The sequence below is a fragment of the Drosophila ficusphila genome, unplaced genomic scaffold, assembly GCF_018152265.1.
Source record: "Drosophila ficusphila isolate 14025-0441.05 unplaced genomic scaffold, ASM1815226v1 contig_637, whole genome shotgun sequence".
Classification (NCBI taxonomy): Eukaryota; Metazoa; Arthropoda; class Insecta; order Diptera; family Drosophilidae; genus Drosophila; species Drosophila ficusphila.
Window position 1 is genome coordinate 1 of NW_025064570.1, and position 12,462 is coordinate 12,462.

Consider the following 12,462-nt stretch of genomic DNA (forward strand, 5'->3'; position numbering starts at 1 on the left):
TGTAACAGCGGGGTTTCGAACCCGAAAGCTCTCAGAAAGCTCAAAAGCTCAAAAGAGCTTTTAGCGAAGTTTCGAACAAAAGCTCAAAAGCTTTTTTGTGTGTGTGTGTGTGAAAAAGCTTTTGAGTGTTTTGAAATGTGACGGTTAATTGATGGCGGGAATATTAAAAATTGTTGTTGGCGCGCATATTTAAATTTCGGAATGTCCATAAACTACCTACTGCTATTGCTACTGCTATTGCTACTACTACTGCTACTACTACTACTACTACTGCTACTACTCCTACTACTACTATGAGTCAAATCCATTGTTGCAGTGAAAGCTCACTGTGTGTATACACACAGTGAGCTATTCACTGTAGGAATTGATTTGTGGGGACGTGTGAGTTGTTGTTGTTGTTGATGATAAAAAGTGTAAAGTGTTTTGACCTTGAATAATGAATTAAGCGCGGTGGAGTGGGTCGGTGACCGGCCTGCTGTCGGCTTTTTGCTGATAACACTCTATTTGTGAGTGAATGTAGGTCGGGGACAGTTGGGTGTGAGTTTACTGTGAGAAATTTGTGTTTGTAGAGAGAGAGAGAGAGAGAGAGAGAGAGAGAGAGAGAGAGAGAGAGAGAGAGAGAGGCGGGGTGCGCCCCTGATTCTTTGGGGCTGTCTTAGCCCTCCCCTTATCCCACCTCCTAACAAAGAAAAATTTTTTTAAATTTGTATACAGTTTAAATAATTTTTTTATTTTATTGATGATTGTATATGTTTGTTCCGAGGGGTCTTGTCATTCGTTCCCTCAAATTGTGATAATGTTGTATTATATAAAGTGCATCTTCTATAACCAGGTCACGGATAGCAATCAAGATCCTCAAATCTTCTTCAGGAATTATACCTTCAAACTCATCACAAAATTCTTGTATTTCTGTTTTGAGCATTTTCGTCACTTCAACAATGTTAGAATCTTTTTTGATCATTTTTGACTAAATAAAATTTTTAAAAAAGAAAAATAAGTTTTTATAAGATAAGGTTAAAGTAAGACAAAGATGTTGTTAATATTTACGTTGTTCGTTTGTAAACTGTCAATAGATCAAAGTGTTTGTAAATTTAAATATTAAATTTTGCACCCACTCAGACCTATGGGAAATTCACATAGTAAATAAAAAAAGATTATGAAATTATAATGTTGGGTTATTTTTTTATTGTTTCCAAAACCAAAAAAACAATAAAAAGAGTATTCATTTAGCCACAGCAGTTGTGATTTACATGGGTGTCTTCTTTCTCATTATTTCTGTTTCGTTGAAATAAATAATTATAGGCGAGTTCTTCCATTTCCGGTCCGTCTTCCATATCTTCAGTACAACGACAGCGGATACACTGACAATTATTCGCACCTAAGCAAACGTTGACATCGTTTGCATTGTTTGGAGGAGGAGGAGGAGGAACCTCTACAGGCTCAGTGAACACAAGCTTCTTCAGTGCTTTTTTCCGAGCTTGCAGTTCTTTCTTCCGATCTTGGTCGTTCATTTTCTTTACCGTTTTATTTCTCCGAGTTGGATGGTATCGTTGAACTTTAGTTTTTAAACTGAATTGAAAATAGAAATGTCGAGTCCTATTTATTTAGACTTTTTATCTAATTTAATTTTTTCTTTTTTTAGTTGTGATTTACTTCACCATATCAGATGACACAATCCAATTTTTGTTTTTTGTTGAACAAACAAATTTTGAACTGTATCATCGAAATGTGGGAAGTTAATTAACATATACGTGTTTTTTTTGTTTTTGTTTTGACAGCGCTAGCATCACTGAATATGATATGGAAAATTTGAATGTTGATCGCATACACACACGTAGATTTTAATTGTTGGTCTTATTCTCTATCCATTTGTATAATACCAATGATCTCAAGTTATGTTTTTTAATACAACGTGAAATTATTCGCATTACACCAATGGTGACGGAAAAAACTAATAAAAGTACTCAACGTTTTAGCTCTCGACTTCGTTTTGAAGTGGGTATCCAACTTTGGGGCTCTATTTATATGAGTCCGAACTTGTTATCTTAAAAAAAAGAAAAAAAACCACCCTCAACGTACTACTGAGCGTGTGAAAGAAAATTATCGTCTTGCCTTTGCCTTTTTTTGTTGTACATATATATATAAAAGATTTCGCAAGATTTCGCATACCTCCTTTATATAAAAACCCAAAATAAAAACATTATTTCATCATAATATTAAATATGATTATTTATTGATTGATAGTTACGTATATAGATATTAATATTTTACGTTTCAGTGGATAGCTGGTTAGCTTTATTAAAGAATGGAAATATACGTATATAGATATTAATATTTTACATTTCAGTGGATGAGTGGTCATCTCTATTAAATTTAGTATAATCAATATATAAAAGAATTGAAATTCTAAATATCTGCAATACAAGACTGAAAACAATCAACATAGCCATTATTAACATTACCGCAAACCACACGTATAGGAAAGTAGTATTTAACGAGTTATTAGTTTTAGCAATATTAAGATCATCTATATAATTATCTACGTAGTCTTTAATATTCGATGATGATTTTTCTGTTGTTGTAGTTGTAGTTGTAGTTGTTTTTGTTGTTTCTGCTATCTCTTCTGGTGCTGATGCTGTTTCTGGATCTTCAGTTGGTTCTCCTAGCATTTCTGATATTGTGGCTTCTGTTGCTTCCCTTGCTTCTTCTACCATTTCTGTTGTTGTTGTTGTTGTTGTCATCTTTGTTGTTGTTGTTGGGGTTTTGTCAGCCTGTATAAAGACACCACATGCTGATAATAAAAACAACATGAAAAATATCATGTTTTTTTTTTTTTTTTTTTTGCTGCTTTTCTTTTTGTAAAAACTTAAAAATGCTTGAAAGTTTCAAAGAAACTAAAATGTGTTCTGGAAATGTAGGTCGCTTTTTATACTACTCCCTATGCCGCTTGGCCGCTTTGTTTAAATTATCGCCATTCCTGTTTTTATATGTATGTGAACTTTTTGTCGACATGCATAAAGTTTTTTTCTGCAAATGGGCAATTTTTTTTTGTCGATACACCAAGATATTATTAATACACAATTAATACAAAGTGAGTTATCAAAATTCCCACGAGAGACGACGGTCTTGCTAGTTGGCAATTTCCTTATGCGGGTCTCACATTCTGTCACAGCGTGTCAGCTTGTCCTCGCAACAAAGTATGTTATCAACTTTGTTTTGCGCATTAAATTTATGTGCACATGTTATTATCAACATGCATTTGTCCAGCAAATGGAAAATTTTCCAATGTCAATAAAAAAAAACCACAACGTCCTGTTTTTTTGCAACAAAGTATTGAATTATTGAAAATTTTATTTATACAAAGTGCCGACGAGAGACCGCCTTCGCAACAAAGTGTGTTATCAATTCCGACGAGAGACCGCCTTCGCAACAAAGTGTATTATCAATTCCCACGAGAGACCGCCTTTGCAACAAAGTGGTGTGCCAGCAAAATCTTTTTTGCGCAGTAATCTTGCTATTCAGATGATGATGATGACGGTTTCGATCTTGAACAAAAAAAGAAAAATTGTATAATTTTTTTTAAATATACTGAATGTATGTACTACTTACAAAATTTTATAAGAAGTCATAATTTGTAAAGCGTCATGTTCATCAATTAATTTTTGTTGAATGTACTTGGCATGTTGTTGTTGTTGTTGTTCTTCTTCTTCTTCATATTTCTCATAGTCTACTAGATCATTTCCATTATTAGACGTTTCAAATTTATTAAAGATAAAATTTAAATTTTTAATATGTTCCAATCGTGTTTGAATATTTAAAAGTTTTTCCTTGTCCTCAGGCGTTATAATGTTAAAATATTCTCGTATGAAATCTATAATTTTTTTTAAAATGCTCATATTTTCGTGTTGAACTTTTTTTTTTTTTGTTTTGTTTTTGTTTGACTTTTTCTTCTTGTTATATTCTATTGGATATCCATGTGTAAGACTTGCACATAATCATTGATGTCGTATGTTCCAATGTTTGGTTCTGACTGACTTCTGAAAATTGACTGTACTCCATTATCTGACTGACTTCTGACAACTGGCTGTACTCCATCATCTGATTCATTTTCATCATTAAAATCTCGTTCATATAGAAAACTTGTTTCCCGGAGTTGATTAGTTTTTGGCATATCGCAGTAAATTCTTAATATTTTGTTCATAAAATCACTGTAATATCGACAATTAATATCTATCAATCCTCTCAAATATTTTATTTTAAAGTGTCTTGCATATACGTTCGGTGACTCAATCACTCCGCCAATATTTTTCTCCATCCTTATTAGATGACGGCGAAAATTTTCCACCGCGTCAGAGACTGAGGGGAACGTTGCTGGCAATGGTTCATATCTAAATGTTGTTTCACGTTCAAATTGTCGCCGGTTCGTCTCTTTTGTAGAATCAATTTTTGTTACTTTAAAACACACGAGTACGAGAAGTACTACTTTTAGTAAAAACACCTTGTTGTTCATTTTTCTTCGATGCTCTCTTAACAACTAGTTTTACAGAATTATTCCTGTGGTATATTTATACTGGTGCGTATATACATATGTATGGAAAAAAAGGTAAAAACAAAATAGGTATACATTGTATGCGACTTGTATTTATTTGAAACGCAATAGCTGTTTGATCTCTTGAATAAGGCACACACATGTACAAATTTACATATGTATGTGTATAGTAATGTTACAGAATTGCGATAAAGTAAAATATGTATACCTACATATAACCGCAATAGTTGTTTGACCCCCTTTGAATTGTGATTAAAAAATACATTGTATGTGCGCTCATCATTTTATTTATTTTTTATTTGAAATATAGTGAACATACATATAGTTGTTTTTTTACATACAATATGTGCGATTATAATTTTTATTTGAAATATAGGAGTACATAATTTGTATTTGAAATATAGGAGTACATAAAATATATTTGAAATATAGGAGTACATAAAATATATTTGAAATATAGGAGTACATAAAATATGATTACAAAAATTAAAGTGTCAATTATTTATTGAGCTCCACATTGCTCAATTGATTTTCATATGTAACATTTGAGTGTAGTTATTAATGTCATCATTAATGATGACATTTTCCAAGCTATCGGGGTTTTTTCTAACTTCTACTTGTTCGATTTCCCCGTTGTCTAATATCCGTTCAATTATTTTTGTTTCATAAAATTGAGTGCAATGTAATGTTAGAATCTTCTTTTCATAATTACTTTCATATAAGCAACGAATTGAGATAGCCGTATCTTTATATTTAAGGTTAAAATGTCTATAAAATGGGGTAGTAGCGTTTATTATTCCTCCGATATATTGTTCTTTTTCTATTAAGGCCTCCTGAAAAGATTTCACCGCATCCTCTCTAGTAAATTGCTCATAACTGTCACTGTAAATTTCTTCTATTGAGCTTTCTGTTGTCGGTTGTTGTGGTGGTGGCGATGGCTCTGTAGATTTTTATATTTTTTTTTTTTTTTTTTAGTAATTAAAAAAAATAATGTATTGTTGTCTTTAACAACATCGTTACCTCCGCTTTTTTTGACCTCGTTTCCAGTATCGTTGATGTAGTTGTAGTTGTTTTTGCTGTTGTTGTTGTTGTTGGGGAAGACATCGTTGTCAAATCAAACAGTTCAACATCCGTTTTTGATTCCTTATTGAGAAACTCGAATGTGAGGTCTATTTTTATAACATCGTTGTTTGGCAAGGTATAATTAAATTGTATAGTTTTTATAGTTGTCGGTTTGCAATTTCCTGACTGTGCATTAAATAGCAAAACAGTTGCAAGGATTATAATTTGTAACATTTTTTCAGCTTCTGAATTATAGTTTCTAGTTTCGAATCTGATTTATTACTAATTTCTACATCATGTTCGTGTAAACAAGAAAACTAGAAAATATATATGTATGTAATGTTTTCTCGAAGCTCTGTTGAAAGCGTCATGTTTTCTCGAAGCTCTGTTGAAAGCGTCTTACGTATATGTATATACAATGCATATTATTTTTCAAGCTCGTTTTTATACTTTGTTTACAGTAATCTGTAATCTGTGACTTGTTGTTGTTGTTGTTGTTCTCTTACTCAGAACGAGAGAAATTAAGTATATGCATGCATTTAAAATATTTTTCGAACTTCGTTTGTTAGTGGTGTATATTCGAATAATTTATCATGAATTATTAGGCAGTATGCTGATGTTTTTTCGGGGATATTTGTTAATGTCTTAACATCAATTCGTATATCAATAGGTCCGCTTTTCACTGTTTCATTCTGATGTGTCACATCTAAAACAATGAGGGGGGCATCATCTTTAAAAGCCTCTATCGACAATAATGGTTGCGCTTCAAATCCATAATAACTTTTTTGAAATTTAATATACATGTCATATAATAGTCCATATCTATTCATACTAAAGTTTTGATTTAATAAATCATATGGATAAACTTCAGAATTCAGATATACTTTCACGTCGTTTAAATCGCAGTGAACATATTTATTTTTATTTTTAAATGCGAGAATAATATAGCGAGGGCGTTCAGTTTCAACTGCTAATTTCACATTCCATATAAATGAAGTACTTTGTGGAACTACTGGATTATAATAGATATCCCAACTCCTGAACGGTATTAATAACGGAGTTTGTTTGTTTATTATTTTAAACATGTATAATTTATAAGCATCTGACAATTGAACATGTGGCACTTTCCATACAATACTCGAAATTATCATTTTTAATTGTGACATTGGTAGGTCAGTAGCAGTACTTTTAAAAACATTTTCATTATCCTTTGCTCGTAACAGAATTAGTTCATGTTTTCCATTAAGCAATATCTTGTTATAGTCTTCTGCAAATCCGAGTAGCATGTTCAACGGTAGACAAAAATTGAAGTTTCCTTTTTCTAGTTTTAATTTTAAATTGTTGTCTTCATATATGGACCATCCAGAATTTCTAAACATATCCAGTTGATTTTGCTTCATTGATAAGTAATTTTTTAAATCAGTAGTTACACCCAAATGTCGTGTTCGATCAATTTCAATACCGTTCAATTCATATCGTATATCACTAAATAAATATGACATACAGTTGTTTAATAACTCTATTGCAGATACGATTGAACCATCAAGTTTTGTGATATGTCCTTGAATGTAGAGGAAACTTTCGCTTGGCAATACAAACAAATCTTGATTTTGTATTGCAATCCGAATTTCATCATTGTTATCATATGAACGTAAATAGGCTGAATAACTATGATAATCTTTCTTTATTATTGAATTATCAATAGTGGGTTTCTCGAGCACATTAATTATATGCGACATTTTTTAATTTGAAGCCTAAACTCGATAAAAATTTTTTATTACACTCCGTTAATGGGATTTTTTGTGTTTGTTTTTGTTGTCGTTGTCGTCCTCGTTGTCGTCTACTGTCTGACGTGTTCAGTGTTTGTGAAGCGAGTAAGGATGAATTAAGTGATAATAAGTTATTATACTCATTGTTGTTGTTGTTGTATATAATCATCTTTTTTTTTGTTTTATATCGGTTTCAGATGTAATCTGATTGTAATTCTTTCACCACGAAAATTAATCAGGTCACCGTTTTGATCAACGATTTTTAAAGTTATAGAATGTATTTGGGTTGTGTTGACTGGTAGATATATAACATTTTGTGGTGTCTCAGTTATTTTGTAGCCAGGACTTACGACAAGTGCAAACTGATGTAATGTGTGCGCTGTTTCATTGTTTATATATGCTCCATTTATAATACTGCATTGCACACAAATGCTATTGATTTTTGTAATATCGATTGTCTTATCAGAAGTATGTTTTATTTTAGGCGTCAATGTTTTTGAAGTGAATCCTAATAATGATCCGATTGATTTTTTCCTATCGAAATATATTGGATCGGTTGAAGAGAAAATTTCTGATTGTAAAGTGTTATAGTTCGGAACTAGGTAGAAATTACGCCTTTCACTTCCATTGGTTTCCTTTTCCGTTAAATTGTTATATTCATCCGTTATAAGTTCACTAATATCGTTGATTTCATATGAGCCTACAGGAATTTTTATCGTATGTTTACCAATATGAAATAAATTATTTTCTATATCAACGTTTGGGATCGAATGGTATGTGTCTAAGCTTATTAAACCGCACTGATAGTTCCCTTCAAGTTCAATGGGTGGGAAATAATCTGCCACCAGTACTGATGTATCACCTGTCAGTGTTAATGTTATTGACATCTTAACGCCTCAGAAGTGAATGGACAATTAAAAACAAAAAAACATTTATTTATATATATATGTATGTATGTATGTATGTATGTATGGTTACAAGTCAATCCAAGAATTATGCTCTGATGAGAATCCTAACCATTTAACGAATGCTTTACCATTTCGACGTTTAATAACCTTCTCCACTAGATATGTATCGGGAAATTTAGTTTTCATCAACTCATACTCATAAAATCCTCCTTTAATATCATTTCCTTGATAATCTTCTAATATATACGTAATGGGATTGGTATTTTGTATTCGTTTGATTTTGAATATCTCAGTTGTCCAGTTGGGAGTATAACCTTTTTCAAATACATGCTTGTATTTACTAATTCGCACATAATCATTAACTTCGAATTTCGGTTTGTGTGTAATTTTTAAATGATTGTAAACGCTATCGAGTAGGAATTGTTCATTTGTGAAATTTACATCGTTCGGTGTCATCCTTATTGTCTTATGATACGTATTATTATATTTCGCAATCAGTGACTTGTAAATATGAATCCATTTGTAGGTGCCTTGATAGCTGAACTCTTTCCACATCATATTTTTGATGGTTCTGTTAAATCGTTCAACGATACTTGCCTTTTTCAAAAAAAGAAATGTTATAAATGTTGAATAATGATTAATATAATTTAATTTCATCATATTTACCTTTAAAATGCTAAATGTTGAATAATGGTTAATATGATTTAATTTCATCAGATTTTGAAATGTCTTGTTGAAAAATTCTTTACCATCATCGGTTTGCAAGTTTTTTGGCTTTCGTTGTGCGTCATCGAAAATGCTTTTCATACTTTTCATGACGCTGTCTCCTGTTTTGTTTTTAATAGCAACAGCCCATGCTTGCTTCGAGAACGTGTCAATAACAGTTAAAAGATAGCGATAACCCTCATTATATAATTCGTATGGCTTCATTTCAACTAAATCAGCTTGCCATAAGTCATCTATCCCCTTCACTATCACACGGCGTCGAACAAAATTTTTTCGTCCTTGTCTATGCAACTCTTCGATGAGTTGCCTTTTATCCGCATTCACAGTGTTGTTATTATTACTCATTTTTTTTTTTTTTTTTTTTTTTTTTTTTTTTATTTAATATTTAATATTTAATAAGTGGATACTTTAATCTAATTTTTTGTACATCTACGTCTACGAGTCTAGATGACCTGATTACATCAAAGAAAACATCCTCAAGACGTGTCAAATTGATTTGTAATGCTTCTATATAATCAGAATAAATTTTTTTAGAGTATTCATTAAAGGTTATTCTTATAAATTCCGCCTTGTCATCGACATCGGCTTTAAGACTTGTTTCTAATTGAACTATTCTACTAGTTAAAATTTGTACGTCCCTTCTCAAGCTTTGTATATCGATATCCGTTTTTTGTTGTTGTTTGAGCACGTCTTTTTCAGTTTCGAAAGGTTGCCTCCTCCAGAACCGCCGGAATCCCTTGACTGTGAAAAGCTTTCACCAAATTTGTTTATCTGATTCATTTTATTATATTTGCTTCTCTAAGCTCTTCTATAATGGATATAATTTCGTTTTTATGATTGGTATTCCCGGCACCCTCCGATGCTAATAGTAAACGCAATCTCTCGACTAATTCATTTGGATCATCCCAATACTTGTATCCTCTGTTCTTCTTTGTATAAGATTTTGTTGTTCTTGTTGTAAACAAACCTTTACCGACAAGTCGTGTTTTCGGATTGATTAGTTTTTTTATGATATGCTGGTATTTAAACGATTTAGTCCCTTTAACTTGCGAACTATTCAGATATTTGCGTTTATGAGCATTTGTTCTTAGCAAAATTTCTTGATAATTTTTCAAGTCCTGATTCGAATAACGGGTTGGATGTGTGTGAAATAGCAATTGAAATAGACCAGATGTTAATTTCCATTTCTGTCTATCAATAATAATTGTTGTATTATTATATTTAATTTTACTATTTGCGAAATACCATTCACCATTTGGTTTTAAATTCAGACCATACAACGTGTCCAATCGTTTTTGACTTTTTAAAATCTGAATGTTCTTTAGAAACGATGATTTCGTTGAAACTTTTCTTATTTGTTTTTCCTTTTTCTTGTTTTGCTGTTGTTGTTCTATTATGTCTAAATTTGGTTCTTTTTCTATTGTTGTTGTTGTTGTTTTGTTATATCTTGGGTATCTAGGTCCATTGATCTTAAAACTTTTTTCAAGCATAGAATCTCTCTTATCCATACTTTCTTGGAGCAAACTTCTTTTTAAATCTCTTATTGCTATTTACATTATTTGATGAAACATTACGTTTTTGTGTTATTGGTAATCCGACGACGACGTTTGAAAGGTTTGTTAGACTTTGTACAGTACTTCTTCTGTTTTTAGTTTTGTTAAATCTAGGACCATTCATTTTAAGACTTTTTTCAAGCATACTAGTCTTTTTGATTGGGTTTAAGTTACTTAATTTTAATCTCTTATTATTATTGTTAGAATGGAAAACATTACGTTTGATATTCTTAAAAAGACTTAATTTTATATCATTCTTATCATCATCATCATCACGGTCAGTAGCATTTAAATCATCATCATCATCATCATCAATATGATGGACAACAGCAGCAGTAGAGGAGGTAGGAGCACTAGCTTCAGTCTTTTCCCTAATATATGAGAATATTTTTCTCTTTGATCATCCAAAAAACTACTATAGTTTGCTAGGACTTCATCAGAATGATCTGAGATGGAGTCGGAGGTGGGATTCGAAATTACGTTTTTTATTGTAATGCTCGCATCATTGTCGCCCTCATAACCTTTCTCATATTGTTTTTGTTGTTGTTGTTGTTGTTGGTGTTGATAAGGTCTTCTTCTTCTTCTTTTTCCATTAAAACCTTTTAGTTTTTTTCTCAGTCTATCCTTATCGTTATCGACTCTTCTTCGCACTACTCTCTTTGGAGAGTATTGTCTTTTTTGTTTAACTATTTCTCGACTCTCTTTAAATTTTACAAGTTGACGTTCATTATTGTTATTAGGAGGAGGATTATTATTATTATTATTGTTATTAGGAGGATTATTATTCTTAGGGCTGTATTTGTATCTCTCTTTTTTCGTTAAAAAATTTTCAGCAATCACATTCAAGGGTTTTGTAATTGGTTTAAAGGTATTCTCTAGCATATTCATTCGATCCATCTCATTCGACTTCATGTTCCTTAATTTCTCAGTCAACGCCAATCTTGTTTGAATCAGGTCATTCAACACATTATCCTTCTTTTTTGATTTCGTCATTGTTGTTGTTGTTGTTGCTGTTGTTGCTGTTGTTGGTTGTTTAAAACTCAATTAACTACTAGTCAAATATAATATATATATGGGTGATTCCATATCAGATTTACAGTCGATATCGGGAAATTCGATGAGATATTTTTTCATGCTCTTTATCGAAAATAAATCGACACGTATTTTTTTATATGGCTCAGAAAATTTTTTGACAAAGTTATGATTTTTTGAATTTTTGATGAACGGCCCTTTTTTTGATGACAGTCGCGTTTTCCAGCCCCAATAACTCGAAAACTGTACGTCGCAGAAAAAAATGAATAGGAAGTAAAAATTTCATCCTTCCTTCTTCTTTGCAAAACTTTCGTGAAAAAATTTTTTTAAACAATTTTTCACCACAAAAAGTTCAAATGTTTATAACAAATTCATTTTTCTCCAACTTGGACATTTTTTGATTTTTTTTTTTTTCACAATATATCCTTCAATTTCTTCTGATGAACATACTAAAATTTCAGAATGGTATCAAAATTAGTTTTTGAGTTATAGAATTTTAAAGATTATCATGCACGGTCCGCGCGCTCGGTCTCAGGGCGTGCGCCGACCAACGAGCGTCAATTCGCTTGCGCGCGCATAGTAAGGGTCAATAAAATGAATTTTTAATGCTATTTAATTCTATAACTCAAAAACTAATTTTTTGATACCATTCTGAAATTTTAGTATGTTCATCAGAAGAAATTGAAGGATTTATTGTGGAAAAAAAAAAAAAAAATCAAAATGTCCAAGTTGGAGAAAAATGAATTTGTTATAAACATTTGAACTTTTGTGGTGAAAAAATTGTTTAAAAAATTTTTCACGAAAGTTTTGCAAAGAAGAAGGAAGGATGAAATTTTTATCTTCCTATTCATTTTTTTTTGCGA

At 31.5% G+C, this 12,462-nt stretch overlaps 1 protein-coding gene and 2 long non-coding RNA genes across 3 annotated transcripts; all 3 read right to left on the minus strand.

Moving 5' to 3' along the window:
- Window positions 1–1,162: 1,162 nt before the first annotated feature.
- On the minus strand, window positions 1,163–1,754 carry LOC122320598. The gene is made up of 2 exons (XM_043208789.1): window positions 1,654–1,754; window positions 1,163–1,569 (listed from the first exon to the last, which is right to left on the minus strand). Exons 1-2 carry the CDS (start codon window positions 1,659–1,661, stop codon window positions 1,227–1,229), a joined length of 351 nt encoding a protein of 116 aa, XP_043064724.1. The 5' UTR covers window positions 1,662–1,754; the 3' UTR covers window positions 1,163–1,226.
- A 1,556-nt stretch (window positions 1,755–3,310) lies between these two features.
- On the minus strand, window positions 3,311–3,847 carry LOC122320596. Its single transcript, XR_006245716.1, has 2 exons — window positions 3,610–3,847; window positions 3,311–3,545 (listed from the first exon to the last, which is right to left on the minus strand). It is a non-coding gene; the product is annotated as an uncharacterized LOC122320596 (long non-coding RNA).
- A 969-nt stretch (window positions 3,848–4,816) lies between these two features.
- LOC122320597 lies at window positions 4,817–5,853 on the minus strand. The gene is made up of 2 exons (XR_006245717.1): window positions 5,570–5,853; window positions 4,817–5,489 (listed from the first exon to the last, which is right to left on the minus strand). It is a non-coding gene; the product is annotated as an uncharacterized LOC122320597 (long non-coding RNA).
- Between the last annotated feature and the right edge of the window lie 6,609 nt (window positions 5,854–12,462).